At 40.0% G+C, this 27414-nt stretch overlaps 1 protein-coding gene across 8 annotated transcripts in view; it reads right to left on the bottom strand.

The window, feature by feature from the left end:
• The window catches only part of ATP8B4 (ATPase phospholipid transporting 8B4 (putative)), a 216204-nt gene that overhangs the window by 113635 nt on the left and 75155 nt on the right, over positions 1–27414 (bottom strand). For 7 of the 8 annotated variants that reach the window (XR_011499559.1, XM_044764905.2, XM_044764906.2 and 4 more), the window contains one exon: positions 3919–3991. Coding sequence is in view for 7 of the 8 variants with exons in the window: in XM_044764905.2 (XP_044620840.1) it covers positions 3919–3991 (73 nt within the window). In the remaining variant the exon portion in view is untranslated. Of the gene's footprint in view, positions 1–3918; positions 3992–12597; positions 12723–27414 lie in introns of those variants that run through there. The other variant, XM_070501751.1, reaches the window with a different exon arrangement.

The raw sequence follows: 27414 nt of genomic DNA, 5'->3' as shown, positions 1-27414 counted from the left end.
GTCCCAAGATCTATCTCGATGCAATAGCTGCGAAGTGAGTCTCTTCAGAGACCTGTGAATGTTGCTCCCCAGATACAAGCCCTCTCACAGCCTCTGCCAGCTGATGCCGGGGAGCGGGGAGGCACATCAGTACTGCCAGCAATTACAGCAGTTCCCCCATAAAAGCACTTGTTTGTCCTTGCAAATAGTTTTGTAGGTGCTGAGTTGCTAGACATGGAAAAACTTCGAACAAAGTGACCTGATCAAGAGGCACGGCAGAGTTTTGGCATCTGGAGAACTCCCTTCCTCACTCATCCGGAGATTAAACCCACAGAGCTATCATTGTAGGAGTCAGACATCAATGGAGATAAAAACATCATCTTTGTTATTGATAAAGCTGTTGGAGATCAGGCTTTAGGTCTGTGGGCTGAATGGGCTTGCTAATACTTCATTCCCATTAGACTCATCTAGTCATAGACACTGGATGCTCTAAACTACCTGGACCCGCCCCCAGCCCCCACCACGGGGAGTGGCTCCTGTCAAACGGGCAGTGAGAAGGAACAGGGCAGAACGCACTGTCTGCACACACGCAGAGCCCAAAGAGAAGGGGAAGGAAGGAGGTGCTGGGTCATGCACACAACTCCCTGTCTCCAAACTTGGCAATCAGAGAAGTCACTTCTGAGAGAGGGGAATGAGCAAAGTAGGGCAAGATGCTGAGAGTGTTATTTTGGGGCTGTCCCTCCAAGTGAGAATGCAAAGAACAGGATCTAGGGAAGAGTGGAGAATGAGCATTCCCACCCCATCACGTAGCCACAATAAAAAGGCCACATCTGTACTGTCCAATAAGGTAGCCTCAGGTCACACGTAGCTATTTAAATCTAAATTAACTAAAATTAAATAAAATTTAAAATTCAGCTTCCTCAGTTGCCTTAGCCACATTTCAAGTGCTCAGTGTCCACAGGGGGCTACTGGCTATCACACTGGACAGCACAACTATAGAAGATTTCCTTCACTGCAGAAAGCTCCATTGGACAGTGCTGGGACATGTGGATCACTGACTTCATGGGAACTTGTCTAAATGCATGATTCACTTCCAACAATGCTACCAGTGCACCCATGACACTGGTCTCTTTTCACCTGATGCTTGCACTTACACTTGCCTTTCATGCCTTATTCCGCAGAAGGTTTTGCAATAGCACGCTAGCATGTATACTATAACATGGCAAATATAACTAAATTAAAAATGAAGACCAAGGGAAGTACAGATTAGAACATCAAGGCTAGTGGGCAAGTTGGAGCATAAATATGCTGGTCTTGAGGTACAATGAGGTTAGGAGATTTGAGACATAAATTTGACTCTTGCCTTTCTGGGACTCACCCCAAAGAATGTGATAAATGAACATACTATAATATAGTGTTAGTAAACAAGTGAGTTCAAGCTAATAGTTACCCTTGTTAGAGCATATCCAGGGGACTCTCAAAATGCACTGTCTTTACTGACTACCTGAAGTTGAAAAGTACCTGGCATTGCCCCTGAAATACTCAATTCCAAATAGAATAATAGTTAAATGTACAGCATACTTTAATTCCACTACAATCTAGCACCACGCCTGGCATAAAGTAGTTGCCAAAAAAACTTTTGAATGTACACATCTTAGAATTCCACATATACCAGTTTTAAAAAAAAGTTAAGGTTATCCACTTAGAAGCACCAAATCTCTTTCACTGTAATCATTTTCATTGAAAGTAGAACTACAATGAGTTCCATGGAGTTCTTTCTTCTTAAGCAAAGAATCCTGGATATATGTGATCTTTTCTTAATTAGGGCATATAGATGTTTATTAGTATCCCATTGATCCAGAACAGCTGAATTTTGGAAATTTATATCCACTTTCCTTTTTTTTTTCTGTCTTCTTTCTCACAAAAGAATGACATTTATTCATCCAGCCAACATTTACTGTATGGCCCCTACGATCCAACATGGCGCTATGTGTTAAAGACGAGGTAAACTGATATGCTCTTTGCCTTCAAGAATCTTGTAGTCTAGTCTCAGTTCAGACAGAGAATCGCAGAATGTAAGGGCTGGAAGGGATCTTTGAGATCGCATAGTGGTCTAGCACCCTGATTTGACACATGAAGAAACCAAAGGAAGAGAAGCTAATATGCTATCACTGAGGGAAGAGATTGAAGACTCAGTCTCCCCCAATTCCCCATCCAGTGTCCTCACTCTCTCTGCCTCCATCTTCCCTACAGAGTATGTTCTTCTAACAGATGCCACCCCCTAGTGCTCCTAATCTTTAATGAGCTGGAAAAGAAGCTGGACAAGCTAATTTAAATTGTGTCTAATATAAAATAAACAGATTGTGGGGCTGGCCCCGTGGCGTAGTGGTTAAGTTCGCACACTCCATTTCGGCAGCCCAGGGTTCATGGGTTCAGATCCCAGGCATGGACCTACACACCACTCATCAAGACATGCTGTGGCGGCATCCCACATACAAAATAGAGGCAGACTGGCACAGATGTTAGCTCAGCAACAGTCTTCCTCAAGCAAAAAGAGGGAGATTGGCAACAGATGTTAGCTCAGGGCCAATCTTCCTCACCAAAAATAAATTAGATAGATAGATAGATAGATAGATAGATAGATAGATAGATTGTAAGAACCTGGCCGACTTTCTTACATATAAGGAGCCCAGGTCACAGAGTGCAGACTTTGAGACCACTGTTTTGGTTTCTGTGACAATTTTATTTTTGGTTCTCAGCTATTTTCCAAAGAATTGAGGTTGTCAGAGAAATAAACACTTCTCTATTTAAAGTGTGAACTCTTTGTGAATGGCCTGTCCTCTGAGTAGTCCCCTTAGCATAGGTTCTTCAAGAGAGAGCATCAGTATACACACACTGCGCGTTAATGAAAGAAGACTGTTTCTGAAAGCGAATATTTAGGAGTCTCAACTGAGTTGGAGTTTTTTTGGGGGGAGTGGGGAGGAGATTAGCGCTGAGTTAACATCTGTGCCCATCTTCCTGTACTTTATATGTGGGACGCCTGCCACATCAAGGCTTGTTGAGTGGCATGTAGGTCCACACCTGGGATCCAGACCAGTGAACCCCAGGCCACCAAAGTAGAGCAGGCAAACTTAACCGCTACGCCACTGGGCCAGCCCCTGAGTTGTTTTTTTAAATAAATCTTGGAGCCACATTTTTTTCCTGTGGGAAAATGTCTCACTTAATGAAGAACACAACTCAATATATAAAAATTGCACTCACAAATTTTCATAAGTAATCTAATATATAGCTTTTATTGCCCTTCATTTAATATGAACTATAGTTAATCACATATAATTTAGTTATTGAACTGACCCCTTGTATTTTATTAAGAAAATTGTAACATAGTCAGTTTGAGAATATAAACTATAGTGCATTAGATACACTAAGAAAAACTTCATAAATGGCATTTTATTAATTCGGAACAATCCATAGACGTTTTCTGATCACTATTATTTGGAAAAAAAGCATACATTTTCTCTTCCTATAGTTTATCTTTTCTTCAAATAGACTAATCCTATTCTTGAAGAATAGTATTCAAAATAGGTGAGAACAAACTTTTTTTAAAGTACTCGGAAGCATTTTAAAAGCTCTTAATTATATGAAACGATTTACAGCCTGATTTAAAATCTTTTGTATGTACTAATTTAAAAGATCATGAAGCAGATGGACACGTGATAATCAGTCATCCTTGTCTGAGTTACTATGTGATTGAAAGTAATTAATCAATACGTCTTCTAAAACATTTTATAATGGAGACTTTTTACTAATACATCCTGGTGTTCCTTCGTTAATTACTCTGAATTAGTAATGGATTTACTAAATTTACAAATGTAAATACTTCAGTACATATACTATTTTAATCTGAGGTAAATTCTTTAAACAAAACTAAATACTCACAGCAACAAATTGGTTATTTTCTAATTTAATGATGTCTCCCACTTTGACATTCATCCATTTTTCATTCTGCAGTCTAAGAACAAAAACAAAATTAATTTTTTTCAGGAACAGAAAAGAATCAAGGGAATGTATTCATAACAGAGAATCATATAACAGAAGCAGATAAGACTTTTCTAGAATGCTAAACTCAAAAGACCTTACACAACAGTCTTCTATCTGCATGATATAGGAACTAAGGCCCCGAGAGGTCAAGTGATTTGCCCAAGGATACCCAGTGAGTTAGTAATATCTGCATGGCGAAACTCAAGATGCCTAACTCTTGGCTGTGTGTTCTCTCCACCACCCCATGGTGTCAGCTTTATAAAGCAGGTATTAACTCTTGCTTACATTTCCTTGGCCAGAACATTAAAAAAGGGGAGGTTAAAATAAATTCAATTACTGACATCCTTATCAAACTCTGTATTAATAGATATAGAAACATCACTGCCATTATCTCAGAAGTCTGTTTAACTGGAGGCAAGAAGTGAAAGAGGAGACAGAAGCAAGGAGAGTGGTCCAGGACAGTAGCTAAAGTGCAAGTAAGATGAAAAGAATAAAAATTTTGGAAAGGACAAGCACAACAATGGGTGATAAAAGAAGTCTTGGAAGACTGAATGAGAAAGACCACCTACAAATCAGCCATAAGCACGGTGGCTGAAGGACGGGCTTGATGGCATTCTAATGGCTAGGACCAAAAGCTCAGAGTTGAGAACAAAACAGCCAAGCTGCTGCTGCACTGCTTTCTTCCCGGCTCATGTATATAACGGAGCCCAAGTCTGCCCTTCACCAAGATCACAGGGGTTTGTGATGAAAAGTTATTGGGTCTAGTTGATCAGTCCCCTCATGACGAGTTAGGCAGACAGGCCATCTGGGAACAGACCACCTGTGGCCTGGGATGCTAATACTGTGATGCTAATCATCCCTTCTGAAATTTAGAAATGAGATATAAACCAGTTTTGTTTTCCAAGTTGGAAGCCTTCCTCGCACTTCCTTCTCAGCAATTCCCTTGTAGGAGAGAAGGCTGGGATGAGTAGGGCAGGTTCCCCCACAAGCCAAGGTGGGCAGGTTAATTTCATTGTGCAGTTTTTTAAAAACAACCTAATTTACTTGTTTTATAGGCTGGAAAATAGTTTTAAATATTTATAGAACTGTGAAATATGCCTCACACTATCAATGCTGCTGGGTCATCTGGCTTAAACATTCAAAGATTTTTCTTTAATATGGGTCCAAGTACATGTTGTTCTGGAAAGTTTTCAATTGCAGTATTTTCATCTCTAGCCAGAATTCAATCATTTTTCCAATGCCATACTTTTCTGCACTTTATCTAGTTCAATGACAACAGGAGAACCTAGGGAGGCTTCTAAATCTCATTTTATTTATTTTTACAGGTAAGGATTGTGTGTTCGTTTACCTCTCCTGGAGATACCTCCTTTGGAGCATTAGCAATATTTCTTGGGGACAGTATCTCAGATAAAAGTTGATGTGAATGGACTGAGATGGAGACCGTATCTTTATTTCTGGAAACCGCACTGATACTAAATTGCCCTGAAGTCTTCACTGAAAGTGCATCTTCTTTAGGAAGAAGCTGAGATGATATTAAGTTTCATTTCCAAACTCTTATTCCTCCTTCCTACACACCAGAAGCTCTAGGAAGGACCCTACACTACTTCTTCCACCCAAATGGAAAATCAACCAAAGCAAAAAGGGAACCCTAGAGGATCTCTTACACATTTCAAAAGGCAAATTTGATAGTTCAGTCTGCACAGGTAAGAAGCAACAGCCACTACGTGGGAGAACAAACCAAAACCTGAGTTTTCTTTTATTTATTTATTTTTTAATTAATTAATTTATTTTTTTAATTGCAGTAACATTGGATTATAACAGTATATAGCTTTCGGATGTACATCATAATATATATCAAATTCTGTGTAGATTACATCATGTTCACCACCCAAAAACTAATTATACTCCATCCCCTCACATGTGACCCTAATCACCCCTTTTGCCCTCCTCCCCTACCTTCCTCTATGGTAACCACCAATCCAATCTCCAATGCTATGTGTTTGTTTGTCATTGTTTTTATCTTCTACTTATGAGTGAGATCATATGGTATCTGACTTTCTCCCTCTGACTTATTTCACTCAGTATAATACCCTCAAGGTCCATCCATGTTGTCACAAATGGCCGGATTTTATCATTTCTTATGGCTGAGTAGTATTCCATGATTTTTCTTACTTAAATTCTCTCTGATTTGTTTTTCTATGAGCTCCTCTTCTCAAAAGGCCCCTTTGTTACTCAAGACATCCTCCAACATCTGCTCATCCTTGCTCACCTCCCCCTCTCCATCTATCCCCATGGAAAGTCCTCCTCTAAAAAAGGAGCACTCCGTATACTTTGCTTCCAAAGTCTTAGGACTACAAGTATTCGAGATCTTAAAAACTTTCTGAAGGCCAGCCCAGTGGAGTAGTGATTAAGTTTGCATGCCCTGCTGTGGCAGCCCAGGGTCTGCAAGTTCAGATCCTGGGCACAGACCTACACTCCGCTTGTCAAGCCATGCTGTGGCGGCATCCCACATGCAAAAGAGAGGAAGATTGACATAGATGTTAGCTCAGTAACAATCTTCCTTAAGCAAAAAGATGAAGATTGGCAATAGACATTAGCTCAAGGCCAATCTTCCTCACAAAAACAAAAAGAAAAAAGAAAAAAAACAACTTTCTGGTATATGCATATACAAATTCCATGGGACACAATATCACTTCTGTGGTCTATGAGCTATGCAGAACCTTCACCACAATAATGCAGTTTAACAAAGTTTTTCTGAGGTTGAAGCAAAATATTGTTGTGAAGGTGTACAAGCATGGGACATTTCCTTAAAAGAAATATTACCCAAAACCAATTAGCAATCTGGCAAGAAACGGCAAGCGGTATTCCGTGGATGTTGACCCCAACTCTAGCCCTATTCAACTACCTCACCAACAACCTACACAACCATCTCACAGACACACCTGTCAGATCGGAGGACAGCACCCTGGCAAGAAAAGAGCACAACCCTTACAAAGTAAGATTATGAGAGAAACTCATCTTAATGACTTCTAGAAGTTACCAGAAACTGAATGAAGAGGAAAAGGAAGAAGTATAAAATAGATTATTTTAGAGAGGAGAAAGTAACCCTCTACAGATATAACTAGAGATTTGAAGAAAAAGGATCTGGAGATACTGGTAAACCATAGGCTGTGTGTAATGCCTTGGTTAAACCCTTTTTTGAATATATATCTATAGAACAATCAGTGTGTATAATACAATCAGAGGAGATTTTTTTTTTAATGTCGTTTCCTATTCTATCATAGTAGGTAATTATAACTGCACTGACTAGGACCTCAGAGATATATTTCAATGAGCACTAAGGCTCATAGCTACAGAAGTACCCAAGCTTACTGAACAAGTATAAACTGAAAAAGACCTGCAAATGAATTGAAATCGGTTATCTTTTAAATCCTACCATTTTTATTTCCTGCCCACCACCATTACCATTGACGACACAACATCAAAGACAGACCAGCAGGACTGGAGGGGAAGATAGGAAGGTTTGCTTTAAAGTTCATCTTTAAAATATTTCTAGAGTTCTTCTAAGATTTTAGCTTGTAGAGTAATTGCATTTCGTCATCATCGTGAAACAATGAAAACAGACGCTCCTGGCTCTCCACGTGTGGTGCAGCTGTTCTCAGGGCTTGTGTGTGAAGCAAGCCACATCACGGCTCTGCGAAGGGGACACACAATGGCTTCGTGTGCTGGGACGGTGACACTTGGCTCCACAGACTCAGCACCTTCAAACTTTGCTTTTACCTTTGCGAAGAAAAGCCCTTCCACTCTCGTGGAGGAATTGTAGCATATACATATTCCAAATGCAAGTTTCTTCATGTAATTGCACTGAATCAAGAAATTTCAAGATTTTAAAATATGCTTCAACTTTCATATCATCATATAATTATTTAAGGTTTTGAGATGGACATAATCTAGTTAATGCTTCTTTGAACCAGATTTTTCAAAAATAGACGGAGTAATAAGATAGCCTTTATTTTAGTAAACTCACAAGCCAACTGCTAAATAATAAGCCAAGATTCAAGTAATGGACTCAAAAAATTTAAATTCCCAAGGCACCATAAAACATATGGGATTTAATTGCCACACAATGTTGACTAGAATTACTTTAAGGAAAGAATTTTTAAAAATACACTCGCTATATATCTACTCTCAGAATATCAGAGAATCTGAGTTCTGGGAAAAGGTGATGAGAGACAGCAACTGTGTCTAATAATCGTTGATAAATGGTCTGAACCTGCTTCTTTCTAATGAGGTCCACCATACTGTTAGGCTGTTAGGCTTTGCTAAGAACCTCCTCGAGAAAATGAGATTGAGACGGCACCAACTACGCTCCATGACTCTGAACTATTGGCTCCAGAGGCTATCAATCAAGTCTTTACCTTGAGCAAGATACCAAGCCCATTGCTGAAGCTTAAGGGACAGAAGGAGGAGATCTTCAATGGTCTCCTCAAGCTACTGCCATTCTTTCCACAATCTAACACTCCTGATCGCCCATTAGCAACAAATTCCTGAAAAGAGGATTTCCCCAAAAGCTACAGAAGACGTGTTGGTGTACTAGAGAGAGAAGATAAGAAAGAAGGTCAGTATAACTGACCCGCCCTAGTTAACCAATTAATCCACATATATTGAGCTGGGTTTCTTCTTTCATCTAAAGCCCATGTCAGATCTATAACATACCAAAGTATTCATCTGCTCATAGAGACTGTGTTTTATTCACCATTGTATCCTTAGGACCCAGAATAATGCCTAGTTCATAGTAGGCACTCAATAAATATCTGTTGATTGAGTGATAAATAAATTAATGAATGTAGAATCATTTCCAAAAACATTTGTTGAGTGATAGCATTTCCCTGAGTGTCTAATAACAATTCTAGCAACGAACATTTACCGAGTGCTTACCATATCCAGGACTGAGCTGACTCCTTAATGCATAGAGCTGCCAAATAAAAATAAATGACTCCCAATTAAATTTGAATTTCAGATAAAGAACAAATAATTTTTTAGTATAAGCATGACTCATGTAATACTTGGGAAATAGTTATACTAAAATATTATCATTGTTTATCTGCATTTCAAATTTAACTGGACATCCTATATTTTCATTTGCTCTATCTGGCAAAATGATTCATGTAAGTTCTCATTTAATCCTCACAACAACTCTATGAGATAGGTACTGTTGCTACTCCCATTTTAGAGAATAGAAAACTGAGGTTCAGAGAAATTGAGTCATCTGCCCCATATTGTAACATCTATCAAAAATGTAAATGTTCACACACTTTGATACAGATTCTCCACTTTAAAAAACCGATCATACAGGTGCTCAAAGATGGATGTATAAGGATGTTTATTGCAGTACTATTTGTAACAGCAATCTATTAGAAACCATCAGTGCCCATTGATAAGGATTAGAGAGATGTACCACAGTACACCCATTCAATCATGGCTCACCTACTTAATGGAATACAACGCAGCCCCTAAAAAGAATAAAGTAGATCTCTGTGTACTGAAATGAAATATTCTCTAAGCTACATTTTTAGGTTGAAAACAAGCACATGCAGAACACTGTATATGCATGGTAAGATTCTGTTTTGAAACAAGGATATACCTACACATACCTCAGTTCTTACAAGCATAGAAAATTTTTTTAAAAGACACACAAAAAACCGTTCAGCGGTTGCCACTAGAGAAAGGAAATGAAGAGGAGAACTGAGATGGAAGGGACACTTCGGGTTTTTGCATACTTTTTTGTACTGTTTGAATTTTTGGCATTGCATATAGTGGTATTTTAAAGGCCAGTTGGGGAGGAAAAAAATAGGAGAAAAGAAAACTCTTCCAAGGTCACATGTGAGTGGCAGAGCCACTGGAACCGGAATCTCTCTGAGTACAAAGCCCGTGCTCTTAATAAATCTATATTTATCACTCTTTTTCACTTAACTTTCTATGATAAGTATATATTGTCTATTCAGAAAGAGAATGGACCATAAGGAGCTGAAGGAATTAGATCACAGCAATAGTGCACACTCCCAGGGTTTACAACCAACCAATCCAAAGACAGCTTGCAGGCACGATCCCCCGACACAAATGTTCAGTGGACAGCAGCAATTTCTGGTTCTTATCAACCCCACTGCTGTCAGAGCCACACGAGAGTAAGACATACAGCTTGGCCCTAATCCTCCAACAACAGACTGGTGAACAGGATTTCATTACATGGAGAATGAACATAATACTCATATCTTCGGAATCTACTTATTTTGAAGGATGCAGATGTTTTCCTCCTTCTCTCTTCTTATTAGCACAATGCTTATGCTGAGACAGAATCACACGGGGAGATCTGTGATCAGCTGCTGAAGACACTGTCCCACCGATTTGGCCGGGGGGCAGGGTGGGAAAAAGGGGAGATGACACAAGATGTAGTCCTACAGCATGGATAATTTAGATTAACAATTTGCTGAGAAAAAGTCATCAATCTTATAAATGTCCTGCCTAATTTATGTAAATCCTTGTAGATCCTATTGTGCATTATTTGGATGCAGAAATACACATAAAATTTAGCCTTCTTATTTTGAAAACAGAATGACCAATTCACTTCCTAAGTTTTACCTGAACCATAAGCCTACTGAGAGCTGTGCAGGAAATGTATTCTCTTCCATCATTTCCCTTAACTGAAATCCCTATCCTGAATTAGTCTCTTAAGATCCTTTCTGTCTTTCATAAATTCTTAGAGAATACCATCAAGAAATGGCTAATAGATGATGAGACCACACGGAAATCAGAAGAAAATTCTTTCAAAGAAGACTATTACATTTGCTTTCACACATGAATGCTGAAGGAAATAGTTCAGATTGACCATGGAGAAAACAGAGTTATTTAGGTCTAGGTCAGATTCCTGGGCAGCAGTTTCAGAAGGAGATCTTTGTGCAACAAGTTTACTGGGAAGTTCTCTTGGGATTAACACCTGTGGGGGAGTGAAGGAAAACTGTTGGGTAGAGGGAGGAGTTGGGCCTTGATGCAGTCACAACAAACACTCAGCCAAAACCAAGGGGAGTTCTGGAGCTGGAACAAGCCTTCAGAGTTGGATCAAGGGGGCCGGGCCTTTATACCTTGGCATGGTCCAATCACTGGATGCAGTCTCACCCCAGCAAGGAAGGGTGACCTTGAGCAAAACAGCTCTCCTCAGCCAAGGGCAATTCCCAGAGAGGGCTGACAGCTGAGGGTTGTGTGTAGGCAGCGTTCCTGGTAGCTGGAGAAATATGTTCTGCAGTCTGGAAGGGGCATGCGGGTGGCACGGTAGAGCATCCACCACAAATTGAAAGCCCGCTTCCCAATATTGCTATTGACATGCTCTTAAATAAGAATATTCTTTTTTAATTCTAAGCTATTTCCTCCTTCACTAGTGCCAGTTTTGATTCCATAAAGTCAATACAACCAGCTGCCGTGAGTCTTTTTGCCCCCTCCCTCCATTTTCAAACTTTTGAGGAAAAATCTATAAAAGCTTAGGTCATCCAATTCACTCCTTTTTCCAATGATTAGTAAATGAAGCTGGAAATAAATTTTTATTACCTTTCCATTAAAAAATATTCTACAGATAACTGCTGACTACCCAAATATCCTAAGAATAATGTCTATAGGAAAAATAACTTTTTCTGAAATATTCCTTATACGAAGAACATATTTTGATGGGAAAAAATTTACAAGCAATCACCTTAGCCTGAGTAGATCAACCATTCTCTTCATCTCCGGTGCCACATCTTCTTTTGAGGAAATCAGAGAATATGCTCTTATCTAATTCAGTAGTGAATAACAACTTTTCTTTTTGAAAAACACTCCAAAAGAAGATAGCTCCCAATGTAGGAGAATAAAACCTGAATATCTTGGTTCTAGGATAAAAGGCCTATATTATGCTTTCCCATTGCCTCTAGTGGTATTCTTAATCAATTTTCCTATACAGGGCCAGATTAAGAGAGAATCAAATGTCTGTTAAGCCAGAAGAAATTAGTTATTTAACATGCCAAGTAATAATACATGCCACACCAACGCAGACAAAGTAAAGGCGTCTCTCAGTGGGATGATGTGGTTCGCTCTGGTCAGAGAACCTAGTATTTCTAGAAACAGCATTCCTGATTCTGCAGCACAAAGGACAGCTAAGGATATCACTGGAAGATTAAGAGTTTATTTACTTACTAGATGTGTAGTCATGTTAACTCCTAAACACTTTCTAAGAAAATTTTAAAACATGACTTCACAGTAGGTTGTCATACTTATCATTTGGAGTTCCTCAGAAATAGGATAGCATGTAGGTAGAATTCTTAATTAGATCATCATCCACTGGCATGTGAGGTACCATCACCCTTCGTTAATGAGTTCCAGATGGTTCCACACACACAAAATGAGCATTCTGAGCCAGGCACTGCATTGAGTATTGGAGCTACAACTGGAATTAGATACAGACTGTGGTTATCAAGAAACCTAGAGACGAGTGGGAAAATATAAACCCGGCTCTTAAATAACCCCAATTAAATCATCTTTGCCCTCTAATACCTGGAGCACGTGGATATTCTTCCAGTCAGCAATGAAGAGTACCTGTACTTCGGGAGAATGACCACAGGGTTAGACGGTTTGCCACGCAGCTGTCACCAAAATCCCAATGAGAAAATTGATAGACCAGAGAAATTGTCAAATAAAGGATATCTTAACTTCTTTTCCTCAAGACAGTCCCAGCTTTGTCCCCTTGTACAGTGAGCTCATCAGAAAACTATACGCCTGGACCGTATTACTCTGGTCCCTCTGGACTTGGCTTCTCAGAATCATGACTTAACATCACGCCACCAGATTTCAATCAGGATTTGGTTGTGGTCATGAGTAAAATATCTCCGCTTTCGGAGGCTTCAACTATTATGTCATTCATATTTCTCTCAGGACCAGGATAAATCTTCTTGCTCACAATTACTAGAATAATTTCTTTCGTTGGGCCGTCAGTTTTGTACCCTAGACACTTTCATTATGAGGAGAAACAGAGTTCAAGGTAATGTTTCAAATTCATGAATGACACATCCTAGTGGATTGTTTAAACAAAAACTAGGAAATTTTATAGTAAAGACTGTCCTTTGGGGTTGACTCTATAGGGACAATCTTGATATCTATAGAAACAAAATATTGTTTAGAATAGACCAGCAGTTGCAATCAATTTTTTAAAAATCCTTATATTCTTAAAGAGAAGAATCCTGACCTCCTATTTACCAAAGACATGATATAACATGGAAGAAAGAGTCTGTGTCATTAGAATCAGAAGACATGGACTTGGGTCCAAGTTCACCTCCAACCAGGCATGTCACCTGGGCAAGAAGTTGACCAAAATTGGAATTCCCTACCATGACCTACATTAATTGGCTCACAACAACCCCTCAGAATGCCTCTTTATTCATAAAACTGAGGTTTTAAAATGGGATAAACCCACCTGACATTTAAACACGGCATATCTATCACGACATCTGTAAGTTTTATATCAGATAAATTTATGAAAGAACTTTGTAAACTATAACATAATATATACCTTAAAGTATTGTGACTACTTTTTTTCTTATTATAAAGTACCTCATTATAAGGATGGTACATTCCAATTTTTATTTCAAGTCTTCAGAAGACCTATCTATATCCAGTATCTCCTCTTCTGGATTAGTCATGCTTTCCCTAATCAGAATTTGTCTCTATCCTTCAACTGCAATCTCTCTTCCTTTGCTAAATCCAAGGATTCATTCTCAGTCTTCACTTTTCCCAGCACAGTTACTCCCTCCTGCTTCCACACTTTCTTTGCTTTAAATCCAGAGCACCACATTCCCTTAGTTTTCTTCCTACTTCATCAGTCCCTCCTTCTCAAACCCTTAGCCAGCCCTTTCTCATCTTCCCATCTTCAAACCTGGGCGTGCCCCAGAGCTCCTCTCCCCACTATCTAGCATCTGGGCTCTCACCCTATTTGGCCAGATGACTTTCAAATATATCTTTAGACCAGACCTTTCCCCTAAGTTTCAAATGTCCATTCTACATCCCTACAGAACGACTAATATCTCAATAGAACTCTGATTTCCAAGTCCAGGCGAAAAAAACAACCACCGCCACAATAACATACTTCTTCCCCAGTTTTCCCCATCTTGGAACCTCAGCCAAGAACCACTCCTCCTTTCTCTCTTCACACCCACTCAATACAGCAGCACTCATATTGGCTCTACCTTCAAAATGCATCTCAATTTGCGGGTATTGGATGATATTAAGGGAGTAGTGCTACTTTATTAGGTATAGTAATGGTATTATGGCTGGATATACTATAAGTTCTTATCTGCTCAAGAGAAACACTAAAGTGGTGTTTACTGACAATATGATATATAGGATTTGCTTTTAAAATACTCCAGAAAATAAAAAAATGAGAATGGATACAAAAATAGCAGGCAGTTGGTGGTGGCTGCAGCTGGGCGATACATAAATAAGAGTTCATTGTAATGTTATATTTTCATGTGCTTGAAAATCCGTAATAAAAAATATTCAGGGTCTGGCCCAGTGGCACAGCAGTTAAGTGCACACGTTCTGCTTCGGTGGCCCAGGGTTCACCATTTCGGATCCCCGGTGCAGACATGGCACTGCTTGGCACGCCATGCTGTGGCAGGTGTCCCACATATAAAGTAGAGGAAGATGGGCACCAATGTTAGCTCAGGGCCAGGCTTCCTCAGCAAAAAGAGGAGGATTGGCAGCAGATGTTAGCTTAGGGCTGATCTTCCTCAAAAAAAATAAAATGAAATGAAATAAATAAAAAAAATAAAAATAAAACTGTTAAAAAAAAATAGAACTATTCATACTTCTTCTCTCCTCACCTCCAAGTCCATGGCATCATCATCTCAACTGGACAACAGTAGGAAACTCACAATTTGTCACTTCCATTCTGCTCTTGCCCCTCTCTGCTGTTCACTGTTCACACAGCAGCCAGGGAAATCTCTTTGTCACACCATGTCATTCTTCTGCTTAAAACTCTCTCATGGCTTCTCATTACATTTAGCACAAAATTGGAATTTCCTACTATGATCTATAAGAATTGGCTCTTGCCAACCCCTCTGAACCTCCCTTAATCACAATGCTCTAGCCACAGTAGACATCTTACTGTCAAGTTCATTGCCACTTTGGGGACTTGATACTTATTGTTCCTTTTACCCAAGATCTTGGCATGGCTAGCTCCCTCTCAACTCAAATATCATCTCCTTCTCTGGCCACCCTATTTAAATCCATCTCCCCGCCTCCCATCCCATTGCTCTCTATCCTATTATCCTATTCTGTTTTCTTTGCTGCACTTATAACTACCTGAAACCATATTACATATTAGAATTTTGCTTACAGTCTCTCTTCCTCACTAGATAGTAGGCTCCTCAGGATAGGGACGTGTCTGTCCTGCTCATTTCTATATCCCTAGTCTGGCACATATTAGGGGCTCTATACATATTTCTTGAATGAATATTTGAATGGACTAGTTTTTTACTTGGTTACCCATGCTGTGTTATTAGCATATTTAGTTCTAGGGCTGAAGTGAGTAATAGTTCCAGATGGCTACACCTGCTGAGAAAGCCCTAAAAATCCAGCAGAGATAACCATAAAGTCTGGAAAAAGGGTAAGGATAGGATGAATCAATGCAGGGCAAAGTATAACAGTTTCGAGAATAAAATCATTATTCATTTTCTTCAAAGTATGCTCTTCTGACTTACATTTCATATGGTTATAAGGCAAGATGCGCATCCCACAGGGATGCCAACTTCTTTCACATCTTTAAATTTCCAATTTCTTCTTTATGATTTATGTCATGAATGTACATTTCTGGTTGAAAGAATAAGTGGATTCTGCTGAAGTCAACACATATCGAGTACCGACTATATGTCAGGCAGTGGGCCAAGCACTGAGTGTAAACACAGTATGGTTCCCGCACCAAAGAGGCTCACAGTCAAGGGGAAAGCCTAGAATGCGCTGTTGAAATGCCGTGCTTAACTCTAGCCTGGTGATGTGTACATGCTGTTGGGAGCACAAAGAGGGTACCGACTGTTCTACCTCCCTGAAATAGATATTGGAGGGATTTCCAGAAATGATTAACACAAGAGCTGAGCCCTGATGGATGAAAAAGGGAGAAAGAAAAGAGCACATTGCAGATTTAAGAAAAGCAAGACGTTCCATGGGATTGTAGATAATGTTAGGAAGGCTAGCTGGAAGCTTGATTGGAATAGGTGCTGTGATGGTAAGGATAGTGTATGGGAGTTACAAAGGAATTTTTAGCAGGAATATATTTTGATCTGAGTTGTTTTATAGAAAGAAAATTGTCAGGAATGTAGATGGCTTAGCACAACCCTGTCCTGCTTGGAGAAACTATACTCAACATACACACTACACCAGCTAAGACCCTGAAGCAACATCTCTGTGTACAATGTAGGGATGTCATTGTTTCCCACCGGAGGAATTGTTAGAAGACAAAATTTAAAATATATTCTGACGCCCCTTCATCAGGAATTGGGTCCATCCATCAGTGAACCCCATCGCAGAACACAAAAATATATTATAGACCAACAATATGCAATGAATATAGACAAGTCACTAAAAAGAGAAATAATACAGTTAACAAATATTTGAAAAAATAATCACCTTCACTAGAAACTAGTGAATTTTAAAGCTAATGTCTTTTAAAAGACACCTGTTTATACCTATCCAGTTGGCCTAGATTTTCTAAAAGATAATACTCAAAGTTGTGATGATGTTGTGGAAAAACCACTCCTTTGTTCAAATGGGAGGATAAATGGCACAAACGTCCTACAAAGCAATTTAACAATATATATGAAGAATCTTAAAAAAAGGTAAAATCTAGAGTCCCTAGAAATACAACCTAAAGAAATAATGAAAGATGCATACAACATTTACATTCCAAGTTGTTCGCCCGAGAGTTATGTATGAAATAAAAAATTAGAAACAAAAAATAATTATACAACAATAGCGGAATGAACAATTATACCACATCTATTATTTAGCTATCAAAACTACATTTCAAAGAATTTTTAAAGTTGTATATGAGTCGTGTCAAAATAAAAAAGTGGAATTCAAAATTGTATATGCTGCATGAGCTTTTTTGCATATATGCATATTTGCAAAAAACAAATAAACCAATACAACAATAAAGGATATACTTTTCTCTAAAAAGTAGAAATTTTGACTTTTCTGGGTTTTTTTACATTCTCTTTTTCTTCTTTTTTGTGAGGAAGATTAGACCTGAGCTAACATCTGTGCCCATCTTCCTCTACTTTTTATGTGGGACCCCACTACAGCTTGGTTGACAAGCAGTGTGTAGGTCCACACCTGGGATCCGAACTGGGGGACCCTGGGCCGCCAAAGTGGAATGTGCAAACTTAACCACTGCACCACCAGGCCAGCCCCTTTTACCTTCTTAATTTTTTTTTTTTGAGGAAGATTAGCCCTGAGCTAACTACTGCCAGTCTTCCTCTTTTTTGCTGGGGAAGCCTGGCCCTGAGCTAACATTCGTGCCCATCTTCCTCTACTTTATATGTGGGATGCCTGCCACGGCATGGCGTGCCAAGCGGTGCCATGTCCGCACCCGGGATCCGAACCGGCAAACCCCAGGCCCCTGAGAAGCGGAACGTGCGCACTTAACCACTGTGCCACCTGGCCGACCCCTTAATTGATTAATTTTATTTAAAGACTCACTTCTCCCAGGAAGTCTCCTCTGACCCCTAGACTGGGCTAAGTACCCCCTCTTCAGTACTTCCATGGCAGTCCATGAATACCCCCATCATCCTATTCATTATAGTGAAACTATCCATTTTGTCATCTCTCCACAAAATGTGAATCATGAAACTAGCATGGCATGTTAATTATCACTGGTACACAGAAGATCCTCAGTATTTGGGGAACTAAGATAGACAGACCTACACATTCCTCTTTGGTTCAGAGCTGCCATATGTCTTGTTTCAATAGTGCTGGGACAATAATTCAAATGGCCTCAACAAGATTGAATCTATTGTTGAGCCTATCAGTCTTTCCAAGTCAAGCCAATAGGTTTGGAGACTAAGCAGCAACTGTAACATTCTCCCCTGTCCCGACCTGGGACATGAAGGAGAACTCCCAAACGAGTCCACTCTTTCTAGGCCCTGCTGGCCTCGGTAAGCCTGGCTCCTGGTGGGAGTCCCAGCACATCCGCTGCCCTGTGTCCACACACTGCAGCTCTCTATGTCCCTGGAACAGCTGGAAGCTTTGAGTTGAGAGTTGATACATCAAACTGTGGTTCCATTTCTCATGTTGTAGAGACAAGAGGGATGATAAAGGCCTTCTAATACAATTCCTTCATTTCTCTCTGGCATCTCTCAACTCCCAAAATCTCTACAATTTTCTGTCCCCTGGATATGTCTAGATGATGCTTTTTTGTCTGGACTAGACTGTGATTTTCTCTATTAGGAAGATGAAAGCTTTTTGCCAAAAAATTGCCCTTTTCATTACTTTCTGGAAAATTCTCTATCCTGTGCGCTCCACTCAGCTCCAGGATGACATTTTTCTACTTCAGAGCAACGACAGGCTGGTCTCACACTCCCCTAAGCCCTCTATGCTTTCTAGCTATCGGGGGCTTCAGGCCTCATGGTTTTATTTGTATCCTGCAAAAACAGATCTAAACATGTGTATAAACAATCTTCTCTGTTCTGAATTTCTTTCCTAATCACAAGAGCCACCGCTGGAGTTGTATTTTCGATTTGGTTAATTTGGAGATTTCATGCTGGGGACGGTGGCCAATAATTGGGTACCACTGAGTAGAACTTCTATTAGTTCAACATTATCAGTACCAGATTGGAAACACAATGCCAACAAATCAGCACGCCAGTTCTAAGTATTTGTGCTGTGAGCCCTTGCATATTTATTTGCTTAAGCTCTGCTATAATCTCTGCTTTTTTAGACATCTCATATTCTAAAATGTTCTCTACTTAAAAGGGCCTATATTGAATGTCGTTTTTCTATCATTCAGGGTCTCTCGATTCCAGTGTTCTTTCTTCTCTACCCGCAGAAGAAGAATGAGAAAAGAGACACAGAGGAAGAACAAGATTTGGAATACAGACAAAAAAAGAAGAATCTGGAGATATTTGCTAATACAGAATGAAAGGGGGTCACTGGTAGTCTATGTACAAGAAAGAGTGACAGCATCTCTTTGCCTCGGCATCAAGAATTGAGGCCAAAGGCCAAAAAAAAAAAAAAAAAAAGAGGTTTTACAGAAGTACTTTCTGTAATGAAGGATTGAGTGAAAAAGAGAAAGCCCAAGAAAGAAAACAGGACATATGCTGAACAATATTTCTCAAGTGAGCAGTGCTGTTGTGGCACGTTAGTGACCTAATGGGGAGCAAATCAAGGAAGCCACATCACTTTTCCTACTTATTCTTTTTCCTGCACTTACTGGAAAATTAGGCTCTATTTGTCTTAAAAAATATTAACTTATTTCTATCACCCAAGTTTCAGAATAAAGCACTAAGTGAAAGAAGGCAAATTTCCATTAAAATCATGTACCTAACAACTTACATCGCTATGAGCCCCAAAACCTAGTTCTCATAAAGCAAGTGTTGGCAGAGCAGAATCCTCAAGGGGTTAAACCTGGATTGTCCAGGCCCAGCTGACAGCAAACAGATTGCATGCAAGAGGTCAGTAATTTCCAGCAGATACCTAATAACTGAGTCTAGAAAGAAGAAAACCTCAGCTCTCTCCTTTTGGCAGAAAACTTTACTTTTTTACATTTTAAAACTATTTACAGTTCATATGGTTTCCAGATCTGCTCTCCAGAAGCGAGGGCACAGTTCCCTGCCTGGGTCTCTCAGCTCTCCACATGTGATTTCTCAGCAGCCAGCCAGATGAGGATTTGATTTGAAAATTGAGCCTTAAATTTAGCAGTGTGAAGAGGGAAAGTATGTCTGAACACACAAATGCCTGGAAAGGGGCAAGGTAACCAGATGAGGCGAGCTGGGTTAAAAGGATTCATTAGCCAGGCGATTCGGAAAGTCCTGATGGAGGGAAATGTCTGATGCAGACACGAGGGAGCCCATCTCTGCATCCCCACCCAAGTGTCTGGGGCTGCCCAGGGTCCACACTTTTGGGTTTTTTTTGACATGCTGCAACCCACGGGCAGCTGTGAAAGAAACAGTAAGCATTGCTTCAAATACTTCCTTGAGGTCTGCTAATTCAGAAATGAAGCCCAGATGGACTTAATCCTCTTCCTTTCTTTAAATGTCAGACACAGTTTCACGCATGTTAAGGTGCAGCCATGTCAGGGAGACCCCTAGTAACACTGAGCACTTGGATTACAGATGAGTTTGGTGTCCAATGACCCCACAGTAAACACTATTCTCCAATGCCAATGATAGTAGACAATGATGAGTACAGAACACGCAATATGTGGCCACCTCCCCTTACCCCATATTAGTTTCAGGGAAGAAAGGGGGTAGGGAGAAGGGAAATACCTCAAAGATATTCTGATCTAGCTCAAAATGATTCATTTAATTCATTTTAATGCATTTGGCTCATCCACCATACAATTATTGAGCATCGACTACACGTAGGACACTGTTCAGTTAGGTGATGGTAATAAGAGATGATCTCAGGCTCCCGTAACTCACAATAGTATAAGGAAGGACAGACAAGTAGAGCAACAGGCAACCACCCTCTCCCACATCCACCCTGGCCCTCCTCCGCTGGCTTTTCCTCCATGCAGCAGGCATGAGCTTTTCCAACAGCAAATCCTTCCATGTATTCTCTCTGTTCTTGGGGAAAAAACTCAAACTCTTAATGTGCCCTGCAGAGTCTGGCTTCTAACTGCCTTGCCAGCCTTGTCTCACACTGATCTCTCAGCCTTACTCTCTGTGCTTCTGCCACTCAGTCTCTCATAATCACATCCTCTTTCCCTCCACAGGGCCTTTGCACATGCTGTTCCCACTGTGTAATTCTCCTTCCCATCCCATCACCTCATCCTTGCCTAATTAACTGGCTATTAAGTAGTTATTAAGTTCTCAGCTCAAATTTACCACTTCCTCAAAGAACCCATTCCTAACTTGACTTACCTCTGCCCACTCACCCACACAGACAAAATAACTTTTCTTTAGAACCATAACTTTTTCCTTAGCAGCACTTGCCTCAGCTTGTAATTATACACTACTTAGCATGACTATTTTATTGTCTACATCCCCCTGCTAGACACTAAGCTCCATGGTTGCAGAGACCATGTCTGTTTGGGTTCACTGCATTTCCAGCACCTAACACAGTACCTGGCACATAACAAGCATCAACAAACATAGACAAATAAATGAGAGGTAAGAAGACCATCATGACATTATGTGCTACAATAGAGACAAGCATGACTCGTGGGAATATCTGGCCAGGGCATTAACTCTGGCAGCCTCATGCTCTGAATTGTCTCCTTACATTCTGCTACCATTTATTCCTTCTGGAATACAAATATCCTCACTGTTGGAAGATCCTAGGGTTAAAGTTCCTCTCTTCTTTCCCTAATCCATTCTGTAACTTACTCTCTTATATCTGACTCTCCTTTTCCACCATCATCTCTACTATTGTTATTATTTTATTTTTATTATTATTACCATCATACCCATCCTTACTTCCAAACTCCCATTTTCTGTTAAATCTTTTTATCCTGTAGAGCCGCTGACTTCCCTTCTTAGGCTCCTCACCATCATGACACAGCCGAAGAGCTTCGCAGAGTCAAAGTATTTAAGGGCTGGGAGGGACCTTGAATACCTGGCCCAATTGTACTCAAATTCGGTGTGGATAAAAATTGATTGATTGATTGATTGATTGATTGAAAATAAGATTCCAGGCCCCAGACGCAGAGATTTTGATTCAGGAGGTCTGGGGAGGGCCCATAGGTCGGCATCCCAAGTGATTTGGACCTCAGATCTCATTTGGAGGAGTGCCATGTGGTCCACTGATGTTCACGGAAGGCCCTTGGGGGCTATCACAGAGGGTGAGAGGGCAGCCGAGGGCACCTGCTCTGGCCCCCATCCCAGTTTCATCCTGAGCAGCAACCTTACTTTCCATACTCTCTGGCCCTCTTTTTGTGTCTGTTCCATATATTAGGCTTCCATATAAGATTTCGTTTGAAAGAGTTCTGCAGATTGGAAAAAGAAAAGTTTGAGAATTACTGGTATCCAAACCCCTTGTTCTATAGATGAGAAAACTGAAGTCCTTTGTCCTCGTCAAGGGTCAAGTAGTGACAGAGCAGGGACCAGACGTCAGTCTCCTGACACCAGACTGCGGGGCTTTCCCCAATACCTTCCCACCTCATCGGTAGAAGGACAACAGAGGTTCTCACTGCTGTGTCATCCAACAGCCCTATAAAGAGTAGCCTATATATGCAGGTGGCAGTCATGGCTGGACTACATTTTATCAGAGCACATAGTTGGAGAGATGGGAAAGGGATGGGGTAAGGATGAATTTATGCTAGTTCATTTATCTGTATTTTGCTTCCAGCATGTTCTTATCCTTTCTCTGCAAAAAACCTATGAAGAGCTAGTCATCCCTTACAGTCCAGACCCTTTCCTAATCCTCCTGTGTTCTCCCCTCCCTCTCACCCCACCATTCAATTGGCTCTTAAATGGCTGATCCCTTTGCTGGGAGCCAATTCTTCCATGAGTTAATCTGAGATAATAATATCCCTGCTACCCGCCTCCCAAAACTTGTGTTAGGGTCCTCCCAGAGCACCTCACGCTTCCTTTTATCATGGCACCTATTGCTATACAATAATAGTCTATTGTCCACCTCCTCCCCCTGGACTCCAGGCTCCTTGAGGGGAGGAATGTGGGTCTTAACGATCCCTGTATCCCTAGTATCTAGCATGGCAGCTGGCACAGAGAAGTGTTACAGAAATGTCAGTTGAATCATAGATGGATGAGCGGTAAACACAAATCCCTGTCCTACTCCCAGTGCCCCTGTAACACTTCTGCTTCATGTCCCTGATGAAGCCTCAGCACATGTTGACTGACACGCAGAGCAGATCAGATTATCTGAATGAAACACATGCCCTGTTGCCAGCAGCGCCCCACCACTCTTCACTGATGTTCATGTGTTCTCCTCCACGAAGCCCTCTCTAATCTCAATTGCATTTCTCAATGCTTTGCTTTTCTCTTTTCCCTTGGAACTCTCCCATACTGGGCTTAATGCTAAACATTAATCAAATTTAAACTCCAATAAGTATTTATTTTGAATAAATGCTCACTTCTTTTCTAAACCTTACAGAAAGCATACTTTATTCCACATATATTCTCCACTTAAAAATGCTGTCAACTTTCGTCACATCTTCAAAACCTATTCTTTCTCCATCATTAGAGTCCATTTCCTTCCATCTGCAGTGTTCAGCATCACAATCCCAATCTCACCTTCTCTTTCTTCCTTATCTCTCGTAACTGGTCCACAATGCCACTGCCAGAATTTTCTTTCCACGTGTTGCTGACAATATCACTCTTACATTCCCCAAATTACCCAGGTGCATTTGAGTCGCTAGATCTAATCTAGAGATCATTACTCTTATTTTCTATGCTCTCTGCCCCTATTTTTATTTTCTTCTATTGTTGCACATCTAACCCCTGCCAAAGATTAACAAGTAGGGAGAATTTTTATTTTTTTATTTTTTTGAGGAAGATTAGCCCTGAGCTAACTGCTGCCAATCCTCCTCTTTTTGCTAAGGAAGACTGGCCCTGAGCTAACATCCATGCCCATCTTCCTCTACTTTATATGTGGCTTGGCTTTTGCCAAGCAGTGCCATGTCTGTGCCTAGGATCCAAACTAGCGAACCCCAGGCTGCCAAGAAGCGGAACGTGTGAACTTAACCGCTGCGCCACCGGGCAGGCCCCAGTAGGGAAAATTTTTTAAATTCCTGACATGAAATAAGGACATAGATCTTCGTTTTTGAGAATACTACTCAAGTTTAAAGGTGGTAAGTTCCCCTGAATTACAGCTTCAAAGCACCATTTCCCACCAGGCTCCTAATCCTACTAAGGTTTGCTACCACCTGGCACTGGTTTGTCTACAGAGGCTGAATACTGATAAGAATTTTTGAAAGCTGCACATTCCTAATGAGATGAGTCATTTTGCTCATTCATCACATCCATGAGTAAAAATAATGAAATATGAGAGCATCATGGCAATTCTAGAAATAAACCTATCATGTATCGTACATGTACGATTACATTACATTTGGGGCAGAAATTATGTCTTATTTAACTCTGCATCCCCAGCATATAACATTCTGCCTGACACATAGGAGACATTTAATGAGTGAAAGAATGGACAAGTAGACAAACATAGAACCTCTCAATTAAAAGCTAAAAACGAGCGAGTATTCGCTCCCTAGGTACACGGTAACAGATGACCATAAACAGCAAAGCTTTATTCTCCCACAGTTCTACAGGCTAGAATTCCAAACTCAAGGTGTCAGCAAGGTGACACTCTCTCTGAGGTTCTAGAGAAGGATCTGTTCTTGCCTCTTTCCCAGCTTCTGGGAGCCTCAGGCTTTCCTTGATTTGAGTCTATATAACTCCAATCTCTGCCTCCATCTTCATAGCACCTTCTTTTCTGTGTATCTTCTTCCTTTCTCTTCTCTTATAAAGACACATGTGACTGGATTACCAGGATGATCTCATCTCAAGAACCTTGACTTAATTATATATGCAAAGACCTTTTTTCCCAAAAAGATCATATGCACATGTTCCAGTGGACATATCTTGGGGGAGGGAGGTCACTGTTCAAACCATGACAATAGGATATAGCATAATCTCAATTGTTTTTAAATGGATATCGTATGGAGGAATTGAGGGAAAAGAAGAGGAGAAAACAAAAGTGGAGGAGGACAGGAAGTAATGAAATGCCTTCAGAAGTTCATTGTAGTTTACTCAGATCTAGTCAGTAAAATCAAGAGTAATTTCTATGTTTTCTTTGTACTCTTTTAAGTCTTCTTAATTTTCCACCCACAAAAGACAGATAATATACCAATCTAAAGTGCATGGAAGAAATTAACCCATTGATGTATACACAATAGAATGTTACTTAGCCCTAAAAAAAAGAATGAAACCTTGCCATTTGTGACAACATAGATGGATCTAGAGGGTCTTACACTAAGTCAAATAAGCCAGACAGAGAAAGAAGGATATGATTTCACTTATATGTGTAATCTAAAAAGTAAATAAACGAACAAACAAAACAAAACAGAAACAGACTCATAGATACAGAGAACAAATTGCTGGTTGCCAGAGAGGAGCGGCATGTGGGGAAAGGCAAAACAGGTAAGGGGGATAAGAGGTATAAACTTCCAGTCATAATACATAAGACACAGGATGTAATATATAGCATAGGGAATACAGTCAACAATATTATAACAACTTTTTATGACAGATGGTAACTAGTCTTATCAGGGTGATTATTTGTAATGTAAATACATTTTTAATTAGTATGTTGTAAACCTGAAACTAATACAATACTGTATGTCAACTATACTTCAATTTAAAAAAATTTTTCTAAAAAGGAAAAGATATAGGGGCCGGCCCAGTGGTGCAGCGGTCAAGTTCACACATTCCACTTCAGCAGCCTGGGGTTCGCCAGTTTGGATCCCAGGTGCAGACCTACACACCGCTTGTCAAGCCATGCTGTGGCAGGCATCCCACATATAAAGTAGAGGAAGATAGGCACGGATGTTAGCTCAGGGCCAGTCTTCCTCAGAAAAAAGAGGAGGATTGGCGGCAGATAGGAGCTCAGGGCTAATCTTCCTCAAAAAAGAACAACAAAAAGAGGAAAAGATATACGCATTCCTATGTTCATTGTAGCATTACTTGCAATAGCAAAGATATGGAAATAACCTAGGTGTCCATTGGTGGATGAATGGATAAAGAAAATGTGGTATATACATACAGTGGAATACTACTCAGCCATAAAAAAGAATGAAACCTTGCTACTTGCCACAACATGGACAGAACTTGAAGTATTATGCTAAGTGAAATAAGTCAGATGGAGAAAGACAAATACTGTATGATTTCTCTCATATGTCTAATCTAAAATAATAAAACAAATGAATAAAACAAAAACAAACTCATAGAAACAGAGAACAGACTGGTGGTTACCAGAGTGGAAGAGGATTGGGGAGTAGGCAAAAATGGGTGAAGGAGGTCAATTGTGTGATGATGAGCAGTAACTAAACTTTTGGTGCTGATTACTTTGTAGTGTATACAGATATCAAATCATAATGTCATACACCTTATATTTAAATATTATATTTGTATATAAACTATATAATGGTGCATACCAATTTTACCTCAATTTAAAAAAAAGTAATTAACCCATTGAGATTATCTCAGGACATCTAAAGCAAAATACCCTTGTAATAGAAATGTGTTAATCAACAATAAGAAGTTAACTGACAAATGCTTTAAGTTAAAACATCTGTTTGGTTTGGTATAGACAACCTGTGGGCTCTGATTGAAAGCAAACTTATTCACTATAATGTTATCACCTCTTTTAGTTGTCATATTTTAAGGTCTTAAGAAGGGTTTACATTAATAATGCTCTAACATCTCCAAGGCCTTTGTGGTTTAGGTTGGGTTTGTCTTTTCAAAAGAAATTCTAGATCTCCTCCCTAGGACAACTGAAAAGAGATGCATAAACCTATTTTTAAAAAGGAGAATCAAGTTTTAAATATGACATAGAACTTGGTGTATTTTTAACTTCCGTTGTCAACTAAGATAAGCGGGTCCTAGCAACGGATGAGCTTGCTATTTTGGTAGGCAGCTGTGATGGGTTTGAGTTTGGAGCCAAGGAAGAACCACACTACTTTGCAAGATAAAAGGGAGATAAATAGGAGGGGCCCCAGACACTGAGAAAAGGAGACTGGAGCCAACTACACTGAGCACGGACTGGGAGAAGGAGAGGTTACAACGGCCAGCAGCAGAGAAACGGAATTTCGGGGAAGAAAAGAGTTAAAATGAAATTTCACGGTGTTTGCCATGGAGTGTGAAATAAACCTCCTCATTTACATGCCCAACAAAACCTTCATTCAACTCTACCTTGCTGTCTAACACTTTTATGTGGGAGAGGGTTTCTTTGAGGGAGCTTTAAGAGGAGCAAAAGGGAGCAGTAACATCTGGGTTGCATAAACTTTAAGAAGAAATCAGGAGATGCCACTGCAAAGCCCATGTGTGGAGTTTTGAAGTGTTATAATTTCCCGTTATTTCAAGATGTACCTCATTTGGGAAATAGTCACCATTTGGAAATGCAACACTTAAAAAAATTGTATTCATGCAATAT

The sequence above is a fragment of the Equus asinus genome, chromosome 2 (assembly GCF_041296235.1).
Source record: "Equus asinus isolate D_3611 breed Donkey chromosome 2, EquAss-T2T_v2, whole genome shotgun sequence".
NCBI lineage: Eukaryota > Metazoa > Chordata > Mammalia > Perissodactyla > Equidae > Equus > Equus asinus.
The sequence above is the reverse complement of the archived record's forward strand: the minus strand, read 5'-3'. Positions and strand labels throughout refer to the sequence as shown.